Source organism: Convolutriloba macropyga, chromosome 3, assembly GCF_964194025.1.
Source record: "Convolutriloba macropyga chromosome 3, txConMacr16.3, whole genome shotgun sequence".
In the NCBI taxonomy this organism is placed as follows: domain Eukaryota; kingdom Metazoa; phylum Xenacoelomorpha; order Acoela; family Convolutidae; genus Convolutriloba; species Convolutriloba macropyga.
This window is the reverse complement of record NC_134470.1, coordinates 78913403-78938088: the sequence shown is the minus strand read 5'-3', so window position 1 is coordinate 78938088 and position 24686 is coordinate 78913403. Positions and strand designations below refer to the sequence as shown.

Below are 24686 nucleotides of genomic sequence, written 5' to 3'. Positions count from 1 at the left end.
CAATGTCAATTCTCAAAGAATGCATGTTGATCAAAGACAACTGAAACGATCGACAACTTCTGAAAGTTGGCAACCAGTTGCACGGAACCCGTTGATGTCCAGTTCTATGAGTCCAGAACCGAGCAGTGTTATTTATTCAGATACCAACAGTGTTTTTACCACTAACGATTTGGAACACGTTGCGGTCAGTGGACAACCGTATTCAGTACAGTCTCAAGGCGAAGTATTGAATCATAACCATAATGTCTGGGACAAGCAAGAAGTCGAAGATTTTGAAGTCAGATTCTCTCAATGTTTGCAAAGTGTTGCAGCTGAAAGCTGTAATAGTCCTGGACTGTCGATAACTGGACTTGACGTTGATGATTTCCTGTCATGTAATTCGCCCTTTGGAAGCACATTAGAAACGTGCAATTATTGACTGAGCTAATTTAGATTAAATCACTGTAATTTATCGAAGTAATTCTGTTTAGATTGAACGCGCTATGAATTATTGGGGTCTTTACCATTATAGCCTCCCATCAAATTATAACCCCCCATTATGGCATGATTACCATGAGGGGGGGGGGGGGGCTTTAGGTTACCTAACCACTAAGCTGGGGGGGGCATAATAGGGAAGACCCAATTATTGTTGTCTCACCGCTTTCTCAAAGATCACAATTTTCAGCAGTTGATTTTTGTTGTACATAAATCCGTTTAAATATTTTCATTCCAGATGTCCCTAAATGTAGATCACTAACTCATTTTAGTGAGTAGATATTTATACATAAATTCAACGAAACTAACACGCTCTTTTGTCAATAGAATAAAATTGTTGAGAACTGCCGTTGTTGATGTTTTTTGTGCATTGCGCTCAAGAGAATTTTGAACCAGAAATTTGAAGAACCGTTAGAGGAGTTAAAAACTTGGCCAAAAATCACGGTTCATACTTGTACCTGTAGAAAATATAATGTGTTGGTGTTAGGGTAATTTGCCCAATGCCATCATGTCCAATGCTATTATACCCAACCTGCAATTTTCAGAACGACTATTTAGACGATTATACAATAAAATGGCATGTGGAACTTGTATGAAACTATCAATACCGAACATGGGATTATATTGTCCCCTTAAGTATGTTCAAACACCCTTGTAATAACGGCTGCTTATTTGTATTCTGATTATTGAACGAAAAGGTCAAAGGGCATTGGGTAAATTGGTATTGGGTAAAGTGGAATTGGGTAAATTGTCATGTAACCAATGTGTTTACGCTACACGTACGTTTCAGATTTTAAATGGAGGCCAAAGTTTACGTCGGCAACCTCGACAGAGACACGAGTGAAGACCACTTGAGACGAGCTTTCGAGAGATTCGGAGAAGTGGATGAAGTCATTCTCAAAGATGGCTTCGGATTTGTACGAATGAGAGAAAGCCGAGACGCCGAGGATGCTATTCGAGAGCTAAACGGACAGTTAGTACACGTGATTTTCTAATAGGAGCAATAGTCATAGTTGCCATTGCTGGCCGTATCTTTTGACCATTATAATGTGAATAGCAGGCGCTCCTTGTGAAATGGAGAGCTTTTTAACAATTTTCATAGGATCTTTTCTCAAATTTGCGAGCCAAATGGGAAGGTTGATTCTAATGCCGAAACAATAAGCAGAAAATTTATAGTAAAACTGCGATTCTGCATATTTTCAAAGAATAGTTTTCATAAACTCATTTTTTCTTGGATAATTTAATTTGGTTTTTCTATTTCTAGTTTTTTACGCTCTTCCTGCACTGCAAACAAAACCTATTCTCGTTCCAAATCGCAGGCTCTGTTGTGTCACTCTCAATTTCACTCTTTCTGGATAATGAGTGGCTATTAATTTGGATTGTATTGGTGCGCTGTTTTTTTAAATATGTATGCACACATTTTTCAATGACTTTGATCTTTCAGAACGGGGTAAACAGGTAAAGCCCAGCGGACATTAAGTTTCATTAGAGGCCCAAAGTGGGACTATAAACACGCAAAATGATACATAATTTTTGCAATTTTTTTCAAGTTTTTTGAAAATTTTTGTCATATTTTATATGACAAAAGTTTTTCCATCCTCAGTTTATAAATAAGTTTTTCCATCCTCAGGGGAGGGGCCAGAGAATCTCCTTTGAGGTTTGATAATTGGCACCGCGTAGTTTCTAGTAACAATGGAATGGTTTTATATATTTTAATGTCTCGAGTTTTATCATTTTTTTAAAATAAAATCTGCTTTTTCAAGTTTTCCTAAAATTTTTTGTCAATTTAAGATTTTTGTCCAGCCTCAAGGGCCAGAAAACCTATTCCAAGGTCTGATAAAAAATTTACTGCATGGTTGTTGGTGTCAATGGAATTTTTTCCGACAATTTAACATTTCGAATTTTAGATGTTTTTGATAAAATTAGCAATTTTCAAGTTTTTTAAAACATTTGTCTTTTATTCAATTTTTCCTACCTCAGTAGCAAGGTAACCGCCTGCAGGGTTTGATGTTACTAAATAGTTGCTTGGACAATGGAATGTCTTCAACATTTTAATAGAACGAATATCTATTTGATAAAATTTGAAATTTTGTCTAAAATTCATTGGCTTTTACCTAGTTTATCGATCTTTATGAGCAAATGAGTTTTTTGAGGCTTGGAGTTGGGCTACTCGATAGCCCCTGGAGACACAGAAATGGTTCTGAAGATATTAATATCACAATTTTCGGCAACATGAAATCAAAAAAGTTGAAATCAATTTTGCAATTGATTTCAACTTTTTTGATTTTTTCATTTCCTGAGTTAATCGATCTTAAAAGGCCGATGATTTTTTGTCAGGTCTTGCAGATATAATACTGGTCCGATTTCAGAGGCAAAATAGTTTTTTTTAAATATTTTTGAAATAGGTATATTTAAAGAGATCAAATTTTGCCTTCGGGTTAAAAGCTTCAAGAGTTTTAAAAATGAGTAGCAATTGATCTGCTGGTCAGGTAGAGTATTTCTATGTTTTTCATTCAATTCTTTGGATTGTATTTCAGGACTTGTAAATCGTCGTCTCCATCGATGACTCTTGCGACCTGACTTCTTGGCAATTACTTTTTCAGTATCTTTTCCGTTTGCGCCCCCCAGCTTAGTGGGCGCATATTATTTGCACCCCCAGACGCATGTGCCATATTAATACAAAATGATTTACTATATAATGGCACGTGTTCTGTAACGGGGGGGGGGACGCATAACGTACTGGGGGGCACAAACGGAAATGATCCCTTCTTCAATTTCAGTAATTTTTAATGCTTTGCAATTAAAATCTGTGTGCGTGCTGTCGTTTGTTCTATTTTTAGGTCAATTGCGTGACTTACTTCATTAAAAAAAAATGACGGCTGAACTCGCATAATGAACTTTAAATTTTATGAACATTTACTAGTTAAAGGTCAATGGTGTGCATCTAAGTAGTGCCAAACATATATGCCTTAATTCTTGAGTATTAGAGTCTTGAGGTTTTGATTCGATTTTAAACTTTGAAAAAGCTCCATGAGGGTTTTTCCTTATAGAGCGTGTGTCATAAAAATGACAGTCCGAATCTATCCACAATGTCTAGTGGTCTATTAAAGGACTGTTAGTCAATCTGTCTATCCTATTTCTTTAGTTGTTTCAATTCATGGAAGGCTACAAGCGTCTATCGCGGCTATTTTCCGGCAATCTGCAGACTGTTTGAAAAAAAATGAGAATGAACATGAAATTATTTTATATTGAATCAATTAAACCTTAACAAGAATCTCTTTGCCAAAGTTACTTTTTATGACTGTTTCCTATTTTTAGCTATCACATTTGATTAATTGATCTCCAACGAAGTTTGAAACAATTATCGTAAATGTGTTGGTCTTTTGTCATGCAATGTTTTTGCTTGGCCTATTTGATTTTTCGAGTGACATTTGCGCACTTGACTTTTTTGTTTTGCGTGATTTGAAATTCTCTCATTCGCAATTTTAAGCAGCTGAATTGAAGTGGCGGCAGTTGACTACTAAATGCCGTGTAAATGTGCCGAAATTTCTGTAGTTTTTTTAAAATTTATTTTTGACTAAAGGGGTATATATTAACCTCTAACGACGTCATTGGAAGCACCCATAGTAATTTTAGTTACACTCCCACCGACTGAATCAGGCTGCAATAAGTTAGAGCTCACACTAGTCGTTCGAGAGCAGTTCTTCTGACGTTAGTCGGCTATGTTCATCTTCGGAAAGTGAATGTATTTACTCCCGAGAAAAAATTTTCTTCCAATCCAATTTTCAAGAAACTTGCCCTAAGGCTTCTAAGAAATTTTTCCACGAATTTTGCTCAGTTAATTGCGAGTTTTATACCATTTTGTGAGCTTGATTTCTACAAGAAGTGTGAAAAATGACCGCAAAAATGATTTGGATCGAAATCTAGTGTGATATCAAACATGCAATCTTGGAAAAAGTGGGATGACTGAGAAAATATGAAGTAGAGATAAATTGCTTGATACTTTTTTAAATTGGCAATCAAGCCAAATTTTTTTGTTGCTTGTTTATTTACAGTAAAATTGAGGTCTGAAATTGTTAGGCACGAAGGCATTGAGTAGCTGAACGGCTCTCCTACAGCGTCAATAAGCTGTCTTTCAATGAAGCTGCTGAACATGCAGAACTTTCAATGCTCAGCAGCTTCATTGAAAGATAGCTTATTGACGCTGTAGGAGAGCCGCTCAGCTACTCAATGCCTTCGTGCCTAACAATTTCAGACCTCAATTTTACTGTAAATAAACAAGCAACAAAAAAATTGGCATGATGGGGTGTTTTTGAATTAAAACACCTTTGCGACTTCTCTTTTTGCCGCCTACGCACTGGGGCTTAGCCTAGGCTCATCTTTCTGCTCCCCAGCATATGGGGTGTTTTTGAATTAATACACCTTTGCGATTTCTTTTTGCCGCCTACGCACTTGGGCTGAGCCTAGGCTCATCTTTCTGCTCCCCAGCATTTCTACTACGCCCCTTGGAGTTTTTTGTCTCTTGGTAAATTTTATTTTAAATTTGATGTTTGAAATAAACAGGATTACTGCATAAAGCAGTGATTTAGATGCCCCTTTGCTTAACTTTTTTCGTGTTATTTGTTCACCAGATCCATTGCCAAATGGAAGTAGTATATATTTTTTACGCTCACTTTAATAAGCAGGATTAAGCCTAACTACAATTTCACATCATTTCACATTTTTGGAAATTTCACGGTTCATTTTTGATGAAAACCGTCAATTACATCTTCGCCTTCTTTCTGTCTTTGTCAAATAAGCCCGTGATAATTAATCGTGTCTGGGTTTAGAGGCAAAATAGAACCCAGATGGAGATGTGACGATTGTGAAGTAAAAATTGTGATTAAATTGTTTATTTTGATCCTCACATTTTCAGGCTGTTCTGTTGTTATCATTTTTGATGTGGGATTACAAAGCTGTCACACCTTTTCGATACCCTTAGCTGTTGAAAGCTATGTCAGCAGGAGTGACAAAAATCGTTGTTTTTAGTGAATTTTTGTCATGTAAAGAATAGAATTTTTTTATAAATGACAAATTTGTTGAATTTTTTTGAAAAAAACTTCCGTTTTTCTCTTTTGACCGTCCTTTTTGAGATTTTGAATTAACAAAATAAGAGGTGAGAGGTTTTTTTCAAGATGAGAATTTTGATGAGTGAGAACTTCATGGCTGCATGCGATTTCCAGCATTGTTCTTCAGCTGTTGTCAAATTATGAGCTGCAAAAAGGCTAAATAAAATGGGATTTTTACGTTTTTGATATCACTCCCTTGTTTTCAGAGACATTGGCACCAGTACAAAAGTGAGAGTTGAACAGCCGAGGGAAAGGAGGGGAGGTCCTGGTGGCCGTGGCGGATTTTACAGGGGACGCCCGGGTGGAGACGGAGGGTATTCTAGGTAATGTTCAACAGCTTCTTTATTTGGAGTAAACTAATGCATGCCAATTATAAGTTAGCTGGCAACTATGTACTGATGAGTTAAAACAGACAAAGCAAACAGTTGGAATTTCTTAAATAAAGCAAAAAATTTCTTTCAGAAAAAAAAATCGAATAAACTTCCAATGGAAAGAAGATTCATAAAATCATCCACAAATTTCACTAATATTAAACCAAAATCTACTCGAACAATTTAAACCTAGTCCAATAGAAAGAAATATAGGAACCTTGAAGTTTAGTTTTAACTTAAGATAAAGTTTGTAAATATTTACTGTTTAACCCTAGGGTTATAGAATAGATTTAAATTTACTTGTTGAAAACTGTCATGTGTGATGATGATGTATAGTATTGTCCTTTAGGGTGATGATTATAAAGCGGGAAGGGAATGTTGGGTTTGAAGGTGTACTACAGAATAGGGTGTGAAGTGCTATGTGAAGTTGACAGGTGGACTTGGTCTTTTTAGATCAGCTTCTGCTGCAGAGGATTGAATGGAGCAGCATACCACTGCACATCGATTCGTCTTCCATTTGTTACCACTGGTTGTCTAACTCAAACCATTCTGAGCTCTGGCTTCATCTTGTTTAGCTCCCATGCCTCCCATTAACTCCTCCATGAGTGTGCCCAAGTGCCCACTTTAAAGTTGTTCTTAAGTAGTCGTCTTGAACGAAAGGTTGCGTCTGTCGTTGTTCAAGACAGCCAAAAAGTTGATCGAAGACGCACTCTGTGACTCGGTCACCAAGATGATGTTGAAGACGTCAGAAGCAGGATTGACATGTGGTCTTCGGAAAGGGTGATTTATGATCTGGGAGCGAGTGGGGGTCATAACGGTCTCATCAGTGATGGGAGAGAGAGGACTAACAGATGTTTCCTTTAAATTGCTATAAGATGTTGGTTGCCTTCAGGCCTTGTACCACATGTACCTACTACATAAAATCACTTGGGTGAGTGAAATGTTGGAGTTGCTATTTGTAAACAGCAATTGTTTGATGATCAAACTCTTAACTTATTCTGAACCCCCTCCCAAATGTTTCATTTTCAGGATGCTAATTTAGTTATGTTTCAGAGGCCGAGGTGGTGGATTTGGTGGTGGCGGCGGCGGATACGGTGGAAGAGACGGAGGCTACGGTGGTGGTGGCCGAGGTGGAGGAGGATTTGGTCGCGGCCGGGACGGTGGTGGATATGGCGGTGGAAATCGTGATGGAGGCGGTGGATACGGCGGAAGACGAGACAGTGGTGGATATGGTGGCGGACGAGACGGTGGATATTCGGGTGGAGGCGGACGTGACGGAGGCTACAGCGGCGGAGGTGGGCGAGGATATGGAAGTGGAGGCGGATACAGTGGTGGCCGCGATTCAAATTACGGTGGCGGTGGTGGTCGTGATGGTGGTTACAGTGGAGGTGGTGGTGGAGGCGGCGGATACAGATCACGAAGCCCTGTTCAAGGCGGAGCGAGATATTAGCCCGTGTAGCAGCTATCGACGCTGATGTATTCTAAATTGCGCAGGCGATAGCGACCATTTAACTTGTCCTAGCGGCCGTTTTAATTCTTTTGTCATCTCAAGAATTTGCATGAGTACCTTAACGTCTGCAGAAGAAATTCAAATCAAGTTTTGTTTTGTTGATTATTTCATTTTTTCCCGAAGATCAGGTGCAATAAGTAATTAGAGATGTTCTGATTTTTGGGCTATTTGGTTTTCTCTTTGAATGCGACGTAATTTTACTGGATCTGATAGATTGAATAATGTTGGCTATATATTTCTTGTGTTCTATATCTGTGTATGGTCGTAGTAAGTTGAGACCTTGCGATCTAATGTATTGAACTCTTTCTTGTCCTACTTCTGCAGTAAATTACCATAGACTCTAGATCGATTTGTAATGTCAGTCAAAGTTCCTTCTGTTTAATTTAATTCTCTCAACTCAAGTCAATGAGCTCTAAAAGCAGAATCGTTTTGGTGATTTACTCAAGTTATGTTTCAAAGTGTAAGCTTTTATACTGTCAAGATTTCTGAAGCGTTAAAACGTTTGTTGAGTGTCACAAAAATTATTGAATGCCGGAACTTTCATCAAGTTTTACTCTTTCGCTAAATTCAGTCGTTTTTTTGCTGCTTAAGTTGTCGGACAATCTGATGGTTATTATTGTTCATACCAAAAAATTTTAAAGACGCGATTTTCAAATGGTGTTAAGCTCAGATTTTTCAAACCTCAAATACGTTGTCTCGTCAAACAACATTTAATCTATTTGGTAATTTAAGTCAGTTTGTTGAACTTTTGAAGCGACTTCAATTTTTCCTGCATTAAATAGTTTTTAGCCTATAAAAAGTGCGAAGGTTGTCAGCAAATATTCCTATGAAGTTAATCTGAGTTGATTTCCATTTCTGACATCGTGATCAAATTTCTAAGAAAAAGAACACTCAAATCGGTTCACAAGAATTCGACGAAAATGATAGGGAAGCGGTTTGTTCATTTTTTTCAAAGCATATTTTTATGAAACGTTTTAGTCCGCGCTTTATTGAGTTAAAACTACAGCAGAATTTTTTGAGGCACTGTGTCGTCATTAGAGCATGTGCCATTGAAAGGTTTCAGTTGGAAGAATGTCGGCGAAAGTGTGGGTTGGAAACATCAACAGGGAAACAACCGGGGATCATTTGAGAGATGCCTTCTCGCCATATGGGGATATCGAGGAGGTGATTATGAAGGGCAACTATGCCTTCGTCATCATGGCCGACGAGAAATCTGCCGCCGATGCGATTAAAAATCTCCACGAGACGTAAGCTGATATCTTCTCTTACAAGTATTGCCCGTTACCCCCCAGCCCCCCCCCCCCCCCCAACCCTTCACCCCACGTTTGTGGGGCTGTGGCATCAATCTTTCACCCCATATACCAAGGAAGGCTTTTTCACAAGGAAGGCTTCATTTCGATGGACTATAACGAGAAAGATCCAAAATCATTTAAAAATGTATATTCTTTGTCAGTGAGTTAAAGAAAAGGAAAGCTTTTCCATCAACAGGTCAATTTTATTCTTGTCTTTGTTAATTTTTTGTGACTTGTATTTTAGTGACATCGGCAACAGCACGCAAGTCAAAGTAGAGGCTCCTCTGGAGAGAGATAGACGACGAACTGACGGTGGCGGATTTCCACAAAGGTAGGCGGATATATATTTGCATGAGTTGAGAATTTAAGTTTTGTGATTCTCTACAGTATAAGAATGTATCAATCATTATGATCGAATGACGAAAGAACACCTGAATTTATAAAAAAATATTCAACAAACATAGAGGTGCTGGCATCCAGAAAATTAAAAAAAGAACGTGTTGATTTTGTTACTTTTTTAAAATGTTTTTTTTTTATAGCTGCGAAGCTGTCAGCTGAGCGGAGCTATATTGCGGTGCTCTTGGTTTTTTACAATTCAAAGAATTTGAATTGTATTGGGGTGCTGTCTTTTTTACGACTTGAAGAGGAGTATTGGAGAAGTCCTTTTTACAATTCAAAGAATTTGAATTGTATTGGGGCGCTGTCTTTTTTTTAAGATCTGTTCACACATTTTCATGATTTTTGATGTCAAATTGGAGTGGTGATTTTGGTCACGCCGAAACAGGAAATGGAGCGAAAAAGCGAGTGGTTTTGCGGCGTGAAATTTATGCTCTCTAACTTTAATGTAGAGTGAGAAAACAGTGTTTGAACAAAAATTCGTTTTCTCGCTAGTGGTTTTTTGTTCACATGCGGCAATTTCACTTCGTTTTTTACTGTTTTTTCAATTTTTTGGATCGGATTTTTTCCTAAATGGTGTTTCCAATCCATTCATAGTCCGTTCTAGGTCTAGTTTTCTGTTTAGTCAACGAAAATTCTTTGAATTATACGCCAGGACTTGTATTGCTATGTTTTTTGTTTAGTCGTCTGACGCTCTTTGTTTTGTTTTACATTTGTTCACACGTTCACTTAGCAAAGCTGAAAAAATTCAAATTTTCTGACTGACTTCTTCCTCTCACTAACGGCATTTGCGTGCGTGACGTCATTTCTCACTCTCTAGCAAAAGTTTTTTGTGTGATTAGATTTTGATCATATGTGACTAACCTGACTCAATAAAATGACTTTTGCACTTCAAAATTAAAATTTATTTTGAATAAGTTTAAGGTTAAAGGAACTCATATGTGTAATAAAGGTCCCTAATGAAAAGGCTTCTGCGCAATGAATTTTAACAAGCCTTGTTAATTTATCGCTGAATTTTTTAACATAGCTTTTTGAGCGGCGTCGATAACTTTTTCAACTTATATCTGTATCTGTTTCTATACGGTACGCAAGTCTATTCTTTCGCAGCTATTCCGCCAATCTGCCGGCTATGTTTTAATAACGAGATTAAGTCATTTTGAGTAATGAAGTGTTCTACACGCGTTAACAAAGGTAAACGTTTAAATAGCTTAATTAAATAGTAAACTCGGCTTTTGAAGAAAGATGAACAGCTTTCATTTGGAGCTGAACTCCAAAAACATGGATTCGCTCTTTGAAAACAGGAAGTTCACTATGTAGTTTTGCTTTCTTCAACGTTTAGTGTTGTTAACTAGTATACATGGTAGCTAGTATTAATGGTGTGCTCGGTAACTAGTATAAATGGTGACCAATGAGAGAGGACCTTCGTTTTTGTAAGTATTGTCTCACCCAACGAGCGGGGAGAACATAAATAATTTTCAAGAGTTCAATGAGGATTGAAAAGAGAAGAATTCTGATATTTAAGGAGAACGAGACTGATGTTATAGAGAGCGATTGAGAAGAATGAAGAATTCTTCAACAAAACAAACACTTCCTTATTTGAACTTTTATTGAGCAAAAACTTTTGATTCCGAATCAAAGTTTGATAACAAAGATTTGTATTTTAATTAATACTGGAAAACTAAAATAAAATAAATGGTATGCTCAGTAACTAGTATATATGCGTGTAACTAGTTTATATGGGTGTGTTCAGGTCGCAGAATTTCACAAGGAAAGTGTGGGTGGGGAACCTGCAGGGAGGAGTGACTGAAGATGACCTGCAGAGGGCATTCGAGAAACATGGGGTGGTGGAGGAGGTCATTCTCAGGGATGACTACGCTTTCATTATCATGCAGGATGAAGACAGTGCAGCCAAGGCCATTCAATCACTCAATGACTCGTTAGTACTCAACACGACCGTGCACTCCTTTTGCAGTCTCCAGTTTTTTTTGCACCTATTGAATAACGAATTGAAATCGGGGTGAAATGATAGGGGGCGAAATTAACAGGAGTGAAAAGGCGGTATAACAACATAAACGTAACTCGAGGTATTACTCAGTCGTGAAATGAACACGAGGCTTGGCAATGTGTGTTTGCATATAATGTCCAAACCACCGTTATCCACAAACACCTGAAACTAAAAAATGTTCTGCTCGACGTTTTAATTTTAAAATTGATAGCATTTTCAAATTTCTAAGTCATTTCAGTAGAAAATAATGAAGTCAACTTCAATGAAATGCCCTCAACACATTCCCGCCAATTTGTTAAACATTTTGCATGATTGGTGGGAAAAAATAAAAAGGGTAATATATCTTAGGGACGAAAGTACCAATAATCAGATTTTTACATTTTGTGAAAAATCTCAATCCGCAAATTTGAGGTTCTATTTGAAAATATACATAAATTAATGAAGTTGCTGAGGTGTTTAATTAATGCTCTCAAACAAAGTTTGTAGCAATTATATTAGTCCTGTGGTCTTTTATATGCAATTTTTTGCTTGAACAATTTTTCGTCTGACCCTTTTTGACTTTTCGTCATCAGAAACGACATAAAAAGGTAAAACCCAGAGGGCATTAAGGGCTCTTAGAGACTTTCAGTTTAGGGTCTAAGTATGGTATTCACCTAGACTGTTTTGGAGACATTATTTATTGGTGTGAAGGGCGCTTCTTCGAGTTTGACCCCCTCACCCCATTTAATGCCCCCCCCCCCCCCCCCACTTAATCTCCCCTACATCATTCCCCCAATTACCACCCCTGCACATCGTTCCACCCGTTACTCAGCGCGCTCGGTCACGAGTTGATGGTACATAGCCGATGTAGCGTAGTGGACTCTCAACAGAGAGGTCAAGGGTTTGAACCCCTCACTAAATATGTTTTGGCCACAAAATATTGTTCTTCACCTTATGACACCTTCTAAAATGTTTGCCTCGCCAGTCGGTCAAGAGCAATTCATCTGACGTTAGTCGGTTTATGTTTTTGTATTTTATATGGAATCCATTTTATGTGCGGAATTAGTAACCATCAAAAGCATAGGTGGTTAATTTATGATCGATTTTGTGTATACAGTTACAATTATGGTTGGATTGTTCGTGCAGAAACAATAAACTGAATTTAATAATTTTTTCAAAATATTTTTGCTAATTTGTTTGATCTATCTTCTAAGGGACCAATAAATGTGCCTTTTTATCAGTTTATATATATCAGTTTATATGATGCTGATATCTTTCCAGGTAAAAAACCGCTGGTTGAATATATGGTTCCTCACTCACTGAAGTGGCTCACAACAATTGGTTCTGGGCTGCTGTTGATTTGTATTTTTCAACAAATGTGAGACCCAATTTGACCATTATTTGCCCTTCGTCATGGTACTGTGGCCACTAATTACGGATCTGAACGTTACTAATAGCCGAAAATCAATAGCTGAGGTGATTATTGGCCTTCTGGTTTTTACGAGTCGAAGAGGAGTATTGGTTTTCTTGAGGTTTTTTTTTCCACCGGAAGTAGTATTCGTTCAGACGCAGTTTTGACATAAAAGCGAAAGGTAGCAAAATTTCCGTGTGCACTAACTGTTTCTGAGCGAGACAAATTTTTTGATCATGCGCGGCGCTCAGTGAATGACTTTTCGGCTTTCAAAAGTGTTTTTGACAGATTGGCGCATATACATGACCTTTTATGCTTTTTTCAGCCAATTGGCCCAGGTTTTTTGCTAATTTGTCTTTTTTGAGGAAATAAATGTTGTTCGATGCTTTTTAAATATCTAAACATATGAAATTGATACCACAGTGTTCTTGAGAGCCTAATAATGTGTTTCAAGTTCAAAATTCGCACATAATTCACAATTTCGTAGTTAATTTTTTTGGCTTTTTTCAATAACTTCTTCCTTTTTAGACCTTTAAGCGCACTTTTTATTGAAAAATCAGTGCATTGGGCAACGAATTTTTTAATAGCCGCACAGCGATAGCTGGGGCTATTATTGGCGTTCTCTTGGTTTTTTTATTTCGTCGTCATGATTTTTGTTACGACCATATGACGTCACAGCCACTTCTTGTTCATTCGTTCATGCCATTTCAAATGAATTGCATGTGTGACGTCATTTTTCGCTCTTAGTGGCGCGAGTTTTTTTTTGTTCATGCGCGTGATTAAATTTTTGGTCACACTTGACTTACCTCACTCAAAAATGACTTCCTCACTTTAAAATTGACTTTTATTTACTTTAATTCAAAGAGATAAGGTCAATTGGGTGTGTGTCACTCTAAATGAAGGTAATTTGAGCTCAGCTAATAGAGGCAGCAATAAATTATACAAATTTTTAATCAAAATATAACAGATCAGCCTTCAATGAAAAGACGAATTTTTTTGGTCTATCTTTTTTACTGTTTTTTTAGACTGCCGATCTACGAATCTACTGCGGCTATTTTCTGGCAATCTGCCAGCTATGTTGTTAATTTATGACTTTATTGCCTTGTTTTAACCTGAAGTATTTTTACTCTTAAATCCTACTCATGATAATCCGACTTTGGCAGTTTTTGTCCAATTTTTGTTAGATATTTGTTTGTGTTTTGGTTAGATTCACCAGAAAAATTCTTTTTTTTTGCATACTCAGAGGTTTTAATTTTGTTTAATTGTTAGTTGATAACTTTTTCGAGTCTTTTTAAAATCAGTAAGTTTTTAATATGAGTACAAGTTTTATTTTGAAAATGATTCGAATCTTTGAACTGTTTTCCTGATCAATAGAAAAAGGTTTTTTTAATGTACAGCCAGGGATTTAAATTTCAGTTTTTTTTTATTAAATTACAGTAACATTTAATAAATTTTAACAGTAATGTGGCGTAAGTCTTCAAAATTCAGTCAAGATTTCATAATTGCGATTTTGAAAATTTGCATTTTTTTAAACGTTTTGAAACTGCGGACGGTTTTTACTCATTTTATCTGGACGAGAGGATGGGTATTTAATTTTTCTCAGCTGCGAATGCTAAATAATTAAATGCATTGTTTTCTACTTCAGTTTTTTTATATTGGTTTTAATATTTCTAACTTTCAAAAATTATAAGTGTCAGCGTTCTGCACATTCTAGTGAGTATCGTTCTATCCGTCGGGTAAGACCTATAGATGTACGTTTTCCCGACTGCCTTTACAGCTGTTTAAAAATAATTTAAAATTAAGCATTTTTCTTACTTTTTTGAAAAAGTTCTCTTTTGGTGTGCAATTGATTTCATTTATTAAGATTAATCACTGAGAGTTTGCTAGAATTCAGTTTCAATGTTTGTCTGTTTTTCGTTTTCTGTGAAAATTGTTAGGTCCCAGGTTTTAAATTTTAAAATGATTTTTTGCTTTTGAATATTCTGTTTCTTCTGTCTTTTTGTTGATTGTATTAATTTATGCAATAGTTTGAATTCAATTTGTCTACGAACAAAAGAGATTTGTATATCTTAGTTTTTCTTATTTGCAGCAACTGCAGAACAAAAAATTTGAGCTCGAAGTTTTCTGTTTTTTTTCAAGAATGCAGTTTAATTTCTCTACCTAAAAATGTCATCTACCTTATGCTTTCGCGATGTTTTTATTGCCTCGCACAGTTGGTTGGGACGTCTATTTTTAAGTCGAGTATCATGAGTTATTTCAGGACAGTTTAGACCTGTCTGTTTTTTCAGCCTATCAGTGTTTGACCAACCTAAAAAATTTGGCCATTTTTCAACGATGCCAAATGTTTTAATGATATTTTGCTGCATCAAGATTTCAGTAATTTTTTGGTAAAATTATATCTTTTCTTATATGTCTGGTTAGTTTTTGTGTTTTTACCGAGTGGTTTTTTAAATAAAATTTTGACGTGCACTTATGATGACAGTGCTCAAATGTTTTACCTGGTGACAGCGGTGTAAGTTATACCACTTTTTATAAAAATCAATTTTGGTGAGGTAAAGAGTTAATGTTTCGAGACAAAAGTTCATGATGTCTGTTGAATTTACGGTTTTCCTTTTAAAATTCCGACATTTAGGGGAGCTCCCGGAATTGCTCTGGCTATGTTTTTTGTCCACAGGATTTTTGTTACGACCATATGATGTCACAATCACTTCAAATCTGCTTTTCAAGTCTGCTTTTCAACCATATGTCACAATCACTTCCTGCAATTTCAACATCACTCTCGAAAATGACTTCCTCTCATGAAATTGACTTTTCTTTAGTTTATATCAAAGAGATGAGGTCAAGAGAGTTTGTGTCACTCTAATTGAGGGATTTGTGTCGCTCAAATACATATTAATATATATATATATATATATATATATATATATATATATATATGTATATATATATATATATATATATATATATATATATACATTTTTGGAAAAAAGTAGTGATAATCAGCCGCTATGTCCACAAAATTCTAAACCTTAGTAACTAACATCGAAAATTTCAAAATTCCAAAAATCCTCCATTTAAAACATTATACAATGGGCGCTGATGTTGATGCTGATATCTTTCCAGGTAAAAAAACCGCTGGTTGAATATATGGTTCCTCACTCACTGAAGTGGCTCACAACAATTGGTTCTGGGCTGCTGTTGATTTGTATTTTTCAACAAATGTGAGAACCAATTTGACCATTATTTGCCCTTCGTCATGGTACTGTGGCCACTAATTACGGATCTGAACGTTATTAATAGCCGAAAATCAATAGCTGAGGTGATTATTGGCCTTCTGGTTTTTACGAGTCGAAGAGGAGTATTGGTTTTCTTGAGGTTTTTTTCCACCGGAAGTAGTATTCGTTCAGACGCAGTTTTGACATAAAAGCGAAAGGTAGCAAAATTTCCGTGTGCACTAACTGTTTCTGAGCGAGACAAATTTTTTGATCATGCGCGGCGCTCAGTGAATGACTTTTCGGCTTTCAAAAGTGTTTTTGACAGATTGGCGCATATACATGACCTTTTATGCTTTTTTCAGCCAATTGGCCCAGGTTTTTTGCTAATTTGTCTTTTTTGAGGAAATAAATGTTGTTAGATGCTTTTTAAATATCTAAACATATGAAATTGATACCACAGTGTTCTTGAGAGCCTAATAATGTGTTTCAAGTTCAAAATTCGCACATAATTCACAATTTCGTAGTTAATTTTTTTGGCTTTTTTCAATAACTTCTTCCTTTTTAGACCTTTAAGCGCACTTTTTATTGAAAAATCAGTGCATTGGGCAACGAATTTTTTAATAGCCGCAAAGCGATAGCTGGGGCTATTATTGGCGTTCTCTTGGTTTTTTTATTTCGTCGTCATGATTTTTGTTACGACCATATGACGTCACAGCCACTTTTTGTTCATTCGTTCATGCAATTTCAAATGAATTGCATGTGTGACGTCATTTTTCGCTCTTAGTGGCGCGAGTTTTTTTGTTCATGCGCGTGATTAAATTTTTGGTCACACTTGACTTACCTCACTCAAAAATGACTTCCTCACTTTAAAATTGACTTTTATTTACTTTAATTCAAAGAGATAAGGTCGATTGGGTGTGTGTCACTCTAAATGAAGGTTATTTGAGCTCAGCTAATAGAGGCAGCAATAAATTATACAAATTTTTAATCAAAATATAACAGATCAGCCTTCAATGAAAAGACGAATTTTTTTGGTCTATCTTTTTTACTGTTTTTTTAGACTACCGATCTACGAATCTACTGCGGCTATTTTCTGGCAATCTGCCAGCTATGTTGTTAATTTATGACTTTATTGCCTTGTTTTAACCTGAAGTATTTTTACTCTTAAATCCTACTCATGATAATCCGACTTTGGCAGTTTTTGTCCAATTTTTGTTAGATATTTGTTTGTGTTTTGGTTAGATTCACCAGAAAAATTCTTTTTTTTTGCATACTCAGAGGTTTTAATTTTGTTTAATTGTTAGTTGATAACTTTTTCGAGTCTTTTTAAAATCAGTAAGTTTTTAATATGAGTACAAGTTTTATTTTGAAAATGATTCGAATCTTTGAACTGTTTTCCTGATCAATAGAAAAAGATTTTTTTAATGTACAGCCAGGGATTAAATTTCAGTTTTTTTTATTAAATTACAGTAACATTTAATAAATTTTAACAGTAATGTGGCGTAAGTCTTCAAAATTCAGTCAAGATTTCATAATTGCGATTTTAAAAATTTGCATTTTTTTAAACGTTTTGAAACTGCGGACGGTTTTTACTCATTTTATCTGGACGAGAGGATGGGTATTTAATTTTTCTCAGCTGCGAATGCTAAATAATTAAATGCATTGTTTTCTACTTCAGTTTTTTTATATTGGTTTTAATATTTCTAACTTTCAAAAATTATAAGTGTCAGCGTTCTGCACATTCTAGTGAGTATGGTTCTATCCGTCGGGTAAGACCTATAGATGTACGTTTTCCCGACTGCCTTTACAGCTGTTTAAAAACAATTTAAAATTAAGCATTTTTACTTTTTTTAAAAAAGTTCTCTTTTGGTGTGCAATTGATTTCATTTATTAAGATTAATCACTGAGAGTTTGCTAGAATTCAGTTTCAATGTTTGTCTGTTTTTCGTTTTCTGTGAAAATTGTTAGGTCCCAGGTTTTAAATTTTAAAATGATTTTTTGCTTTTGAATATTCTGTTTCTTCTGTCTTTTTGTTGATTGAATTAATTTATGCAATAGTTTGAATTCAATTTGTCTACGAACAAAAGAGATTTTTATATCTTAGTTTTTCTTATTTGCAGCAACTGCAGAACAAAAAATTTGAGTCCTAAGTTTTCTGTTTTTTTTTCAAGAATGCAGTTTAATTTCTCTACCTAAAAATGTCATCTACCTTATGCTTTCGCGATGTTTTTATTGCCTCGCACAGTTGGTTGGGACGTCTATTTTTAAGTCGAGTATCATGAGTTATTTCAGGACAGTTTAGACCTGTCTGTTTTTTCAGCCTATCAGTGTTTGACCAACCTAAAAAATTTGGCCATTTTTCAACGATGCCAAATGTTTTAATGATATTTTGCTGCATCAAGATTTCAGTAATTTTTTGGTAAAATTATATCTTTTCTTATATGTCTGGTTAGTTTTTGTGTTTTTACCGAGTGGTTTTTTAAATAAAATTTTGACGTGCACTTATGATGACAGTGCTCAAATGTTTTACCTGGTGACAGCGGTGTAAGTTATACCACTTTTTATAAAAATCAATTTTGGTGAGGTAAAGAGTTAATGTTTCGAGACAAAAGTTCATGATGTCTGTTGAATTTACGGTTTTCCTTTTAAAATTCCGACATTTAGGGGAGCTCCCGGAATTGCTCTGGCTATGTTTTTTGTCCACAGGATTTTTGTTACGACCATATGATGTCACAATCACTTCAAATCTGCTTTTCAAGTCTGCTTTTCAACCATATGTCACAATCACTTCCTGCAATTTCAACATCACTCTCGAAAATGACTTCCTCTCATGAAATTGACTTTTCTTTAGTTTATATCAAAGAGATGAGGTCAAGAGAGTTTGTGTCACTCTAATTGAGGGATTTGTGTCGCTCAAATACATATTAATATATATATATATATATATATATATATATATATATGTATATATATATATATATATATATATATATATATATATATATATACATACATTTTTGGAAAAAAGTAGTGATAATCAGCCGCTATGTCCACAAAATTCTAAACCTTAGTAACTAACATCGAAAACTTCAAAATTCCAAAAATCCTCCATTTAAAACATTATACAATGGGCGCTGATGTTGATGCTGATATCTTTCCAGGTAAAAAACCGCTGGTTGAATATATGGTTCCTCACTCACTGAAGTGGCTCACAACAATTGGTTCTGGGCTGCTGTTGATTTGTATTTTTCAACAAATGTGAGACCCAATTTGACCATTATTTGCCCTTCGTCATGGTACTGTGGCCACTAATTACGGATCTGAACGTTATTAATAGCCGAAAATCAATAGCTGAGGTGATTATTGGCCTTCTGGTTTTTACGAGTCGAAGAGGAGTATTGGTTTTCTTGAGGTTTTTTTTCCACCGGAAGTAGTATTCGTTCAGACGCAGTTTTGACATAAAAGCGAAAGGTAGCAAAATTTCCGTGTGCACTAACTGTTTCTGAGCGAGACAAATTTTTTGATCATGCGCGGCGCTCAGTGAATGGCTTTTCGGCTTTCAAAAGTGTTTTTGACAGATTGGCGCATATACATGACCTTTTATGCTTTTTTCAGCCAATTGGCCCAGGTTTTTTGCTAATTTGTCTTTTTTGAGGAAATAAATGTTGTTCGATGCTTTTTAAATATCTAAACATATGAAATTGATACCACAGTGTTCTTGAGAGCCTAATAATGTGTTTCAAGTTCAAAATTCGCACATAATTCACAATTTCGTAGTTAATTTTTTTGGCTTTTTTCAATAACTTCTTCCTTTTTAGACCTTTAAGCGCACTTTTTATTGAAAAATCAGTGCATTGGGCAACGAATTTTTTAATAGCCGCACAGCGATAGCTGGGGCTATTATTGGCGTTCTCTTGGTTTTTTTTATTTCGTCGTCATGATTTTTGTTACGACCATATGACGTCACAGCCACTTTTTGTTCATTCGTTCATGCAATTTCAAATGAATTGCATGTGTGACGTCATTTTTCGCTCTTACTGGCGCGAGTTTTTTTTGTTCATGCGCGTGATTAAATTTTTGGTCACACTTGACTTACCTCACTCAAAAATGACTTCCTCACTTTAAAATTGACTTTTATTTACTTTAATTCAAAGAGATAAGGTCAATTGGGTGTGTGTCACTCTAAATGAAGGTTATTTGAGCTCAGCTAATAGAGGCAGCAATAAATTATACAAATTTTTAATCAAAATATAACAGATCACCCTTCAATGAAAAGACGAATTTTTTTGGTCTATCTTTTTTACTGTTTGTTTAGACTGCCGATCTACGAATCTACTGCGGCTATTTTCTGGCAATCTGCCAGCTATGTTGTTAATTTATGACTTTATTGCCTTGTTTTAACCTGAAGTATTTTTACTCTTAAATCCTACTCATGATAATCCGACTTTGGCAGTTTTTGTCCAATTTTTGTTAGATGTTTGTTTGTGTTTTGGTTAGATTCAACAGAAAAATTCTTTTTTTTGCGTACTCAGACGTTTTAATTTTGTTTAATTGTTAGTTGATAACTTTTTCGAGTCTTTTTAAAATCAGTAAGTTTTTAATATGAGTACAAGTTTTATTTTGAAAATGATTCGAATCTTTGAACTGTTTTTTCTGATCAATAGAAAAAGGTTTTTTTTAATTTACAGCCAGGGATTTAAATTTCAGTTTTTTTAAATAAATTACAGTAACATTTAATAAATTTTAACAGTAATGTGGCGTAAGTCTTCAAAATTCAGTCAAGATTTCATAATTGCGATTTTGAAAATTTGCATTTTTTTAAACGTTTTGAAACTGCGGACGGTTTTTACTCATTTTATCTGGACGAGAAGATGGGTATTTAATTTTTCTCAGCTGCGAATGCTAAATAATTAAATGCATTGTTTTCTACTTCAGTTTTTTTATTTTGGTTTTAATTTTTCTAACTTTCAAAAATTATAAGTGTCAGCGTTCTGCACATTCTAGTGAGTATCGTTCTATCCGTCGGGTAAGACCTATAGATGTACGTTTTCCCGACTGCCTTTACAGCTGTTTAAAAATAATTAAAAATTAAGCATTTTTCTTACTTTTTTAAAAAAGTTCTCTTTTGGTGTGCAATTGATTTCATTTATTAAGATTAATCACTGAGAGTTTGCTAGAATTCAGTTTCAATGTTTGTCTGTTTTTTGTTTTCTCTGAAAATTGTTAGGTCCCAGGTTTTAGATTTTAAAATGATTTTTTGCTTTTGAATATTCTGTTTCTTCTGTCTTTTTGTTGATTGAATTAATTTATGCAATAGTTTGAATTCAATTTGTCTACGAACAAAAGAGATTTTTATATCTTAGTTTTTCTTATTTGCAGCAACTGCAGAACAAAAAATTTGAGTCCTAAGTTTTCTGTTTTTTTTTTCAAGAATGCAGTTTAATTTCTCTACCTAAAAATGTCATCTACCTTGTGCTTTCGCGATGTTTTTGTTGCCTCGCACAGTTGGTTGGGACGTCTATTTTTAAGTCGAGTATCATGAGTTATTTCAGGACAGTTTAGACCTGTCTGTTTATTCAGCCTATCAGTGTTTGACCAACCTAAAAAATTTGGCCATTTTTCAACGATGCCAAATGTTTTAATGATATTTTGCTGCATCAAGATTTCAGTAATTTTTTGGTAAAATTATATCTTTTCTTATATGTCTGGTTAGTTTTTGTGTTTTTACCGAGTGGTTTTTTAAATAAATTTTTGACGTGCACTTATGATGGCAGTGCTCAAATGTTTTACCTGGTGACAGCGGTGTAAGTTATACCACTTTTTATAAAAATCAATTTTGGTGAGGTAAAGAGTTAATGTTTCGAGACAAAAGTTCATGATGTCTGTTGAATTTACGGTTTTCCTTTTAAAATTCCGACATTTAGGGGAGCTCCCGGAATTGCTCTGGCTATGTTTTTTGTCCACAGGATTTTTGTTACGACCATATGATGTCACAATCACTTCAAATCTGCTTTTCAAGTCTGCTTTTCAACCATATGTCACAATCACTTCCTGCAATTTCAACATCACTCTCGAAAATGACTTCCTCTCATGAAATTGACTTTTCTCTAGTTTATATCAAAGAGATGAGGTCAAGAGAGTTTGTGTCACTCTAATTGAAGGATTTTTGAGGACAGCTATTAGAAGCAGCAATAATTTAAACTTATTCGTAATCAAAATATACTGAACGTCAAAAGTAAGTTAGCACTCCTATTTTTACGAAAAATTCAAATTTTGAGTCAATATTACTTCAACTTAAAATCATTTTTCGAAAACGATTTCTGCACCATTGATGCCCTTCACTTATCCTCTCGTCTACCTATGAAATTCAAGTAAAACTTAACGATCACGTACCGGAAATACCAAAAAGAAAGTTGCGACTAAATCATATTTTAATCACATTTTTTTCTCTAATTTCTAACGCAAATACAAACTCAATCATTGCTGAAAAAACCTGAAAACATATCACATTTTGAGACAAATTTTTTAACCGTGAAACTTGGATGAAGTTCATCAACTTTACAGTGGGATTCCTGGTAAGTGAAAGTTGTTTTGTCTGAATGTCATAGGTAGACTAGAAGATTAGTGTACGGCATCAATGGTGCAGAAATTGTTTTCGAAAATTGATTTTAAGTTGAAGTAATGTTGACTAAAAAATTGAATTTTTGCTTGGTAAAAATAGGGCGTGCTAACTCATTTTTGCCTTTCAGTATATAACATCTCAACATTTAAAAAAGTTCTATTTTGTTCTGTGTCATTTACTATCTTCGGCTATTTTCTGACACTCTGTTATTTTTTACAAGGGGGTATACTTTGAGAAAACCCCATTTTCAACAGGCTTTTTTGAACAATAGATTGTGACTGTTTGGCGACTTAAAAGACAGGTTTAGTTGTACAATTGAGCTGTAAATGTTTTAGAACAATTGGTTCAAGTTCAAATGTCAAAGTTGAACCTCCGAGGGAGAGACGGAACCGAGGTGGATTCAGAGGAGGATATAACGATGGCGGATACAGCAGGGGTGGTTACGGAGGAGGTTACGACAGGTACGCTATCATCATTCTATCATATGATGATGTCTTTGGTTTAGATATTGCCCTATGAATCTATAATGATATACACAGTACTATGTAATTAATATTTCTGGACGCTCACGTGAAGACAGTTATATATCTGAATTGAATCTTAGAGCTGAAGAAAAAGGAAATGCTTTATTGTAATTTTTTCACAGCACCATATAAATGATCAAAAATAACGCCCCATAAGTGTAACGAACGAATATCTTACCGACTAAAAATACTAACAAATCGAAAGAATCGAATATTAGCTGATTGGATTTTATAATTGGATACAGGTAAAGCTAGACTTTTTCAGTTTCTTCATGTTCATACATTGCCACTAATCTGATATTGAAGTCATAACAGTCTGATTCTACTTTATCTTAATCTTATATTCATTTGTCTCAAATCCGGACGTTTGAATCCAGTGGAATAAAACCACTGTGAATGACCTTGACTATATTCTGTGAAGCAGAAATTATCCGGAAAAGTTCACTCGAGTCGATTGGAACCTCTCGCTTTATTGATCTACTATACTTAGGCTGCGTAATAACAAGACATATTTAATGCCTAATAAATATTTGCATTCTAAATTTATATGGGGAAATTTTGCTCTTTTTTTGGATTGGTTAAAATTCATTCGAAATGACTGCATTTAATATTATAGCCCATTTCCAAAAGGAATTGTTGAATAGAACCCAAGCGGAACTAATTTCTCAACGCATGCAGCCGCTGTTATTGCAAAATAGAGCAGTGAATTATGTGTTGGGGTCCAGCACGCATGCGATAGACATAGAACATGTATTAAAAGGGATTGGTCGCAAGTAAATAGGTATGTGCATTTTCAGGCCACCTCGCGGCGGATTCCGCGGAGGTCGCGGTGATGGCGGCTATGGGGGCGGTTACGGAGGTGGATATGGTGGCGATCGAGGTTACGGTGGCGGAGGATATGGAGGCGGATACGGCGGACGAGGTGGATATGGGGGCGGACGAGGAGGCGGAGGCGGTGGATTCCGAGGCAATAGAGACGGTGGATACGGCGGTGGCCGCGGAGGATATGGCGGTGGATCGTTTAACAATCGGTATTAAGAGGACTGTACGCTCTGTGAGAGTTGTGCGCTCTTGAACTCACTCAGCTCGAAGAGCAAGACAGCGATAATTGACTGTTTCGTGTAAAGCAAACGTTAAAAAGTTCCTTAAGTCTCGTCATTAACAATTTTGTACCTTCAATGCTCTTTCAGTGGTTAGACTTTGAAGTTTCTCTCGTTCAATTTAACGATGTTCATTTATTGGAAAGATATTTGTAACTGCTTGAATTGTTCCCAGAAACTAAATCTCGATCGGCCACTTGACGATTATGATATATGTTATAATTTATAGCTCAACTTGTTGCAGTTTGTTTGGTTTCTTCAATTGAATGCTTACTTGAGCTGCAATTATTTTTTCACTTGTTTAAACAATTCACTAATCCTTTTTGGACTAAATCGCACCTTAGCTAAATGAGAAAAGCGACTAAAAAATAAACGATAGCCAGTTAGAAGTTTACAGGACAAAAAGATACCTCAATGGACTGTAACTTATTTTAAACCCAACAGTTGCCATTGTGGAAACTCCTGAGTTTCGTATGTGTATTGAGGGTTTTTAAATTATTTCTGAGCGCGGGTTAGCTAACAACAATACATTGGTTCCGATGGCCCGTGAACTAAATAAAAATGATCGTAATCGTGTTAATTGCTCTTAAAGAAGTTTGCAGCAATTATTTAATTAAGTTTGTCTTTTTATGACTTGACATCTGACGGATTTAGCCTCTGAGTGTACGGTTTCCTCACC

The 24686-nt window shown here is 35.5% G+C and overlaps 2 protein-coding genes across 2 annotated transcripts; both read left to right on the top strand.

The window, feature by feature from the left end:
- Positions 1–1244: 1244 nt before the first annotated feature.
- LOC142336490 (uncharacterized) lies at positions 1245–7864 on the top strand. The gene is made up of 3 exons (XM_075385372.1): positions 1245–1447; positions 5789–5905; positions 7007–7864. Exons 1-3 carry the CDS (start codon positions 1272–1274, stop codon positions 7401–7403), a joined length of 690 nt encoding a protein of 229 aa, XP_075241487.1. The 5' UTR covers positions 1245–1271; the 3' UTR covers positions 7404–7864.
- Positions 7865–8484: 620 nt separating this feature from the next.
- Positions 8485–24292, top strand: LOC142336489 (RNA-binding protein 4B-like). The gene is made up of 5 exons (XM_075385371.1): positions 8485–8710; positions 9000–9086; positions 10902–11087; positions 22719–22844; positions 23705–24292. The coding sequence occupies exons 1-5, from the start codon at positions 8535–8537 to the stop codon at positions 23943–23945; spliced, it is 816 nt and encodes a 271-aa protein (XP_075241486.1). The 5' UTR covers positions 8485–8534; the 3' UTR covers positions 23946–24292.
- Positions 24293–24686: the final 394 nt, after the last annotated feature.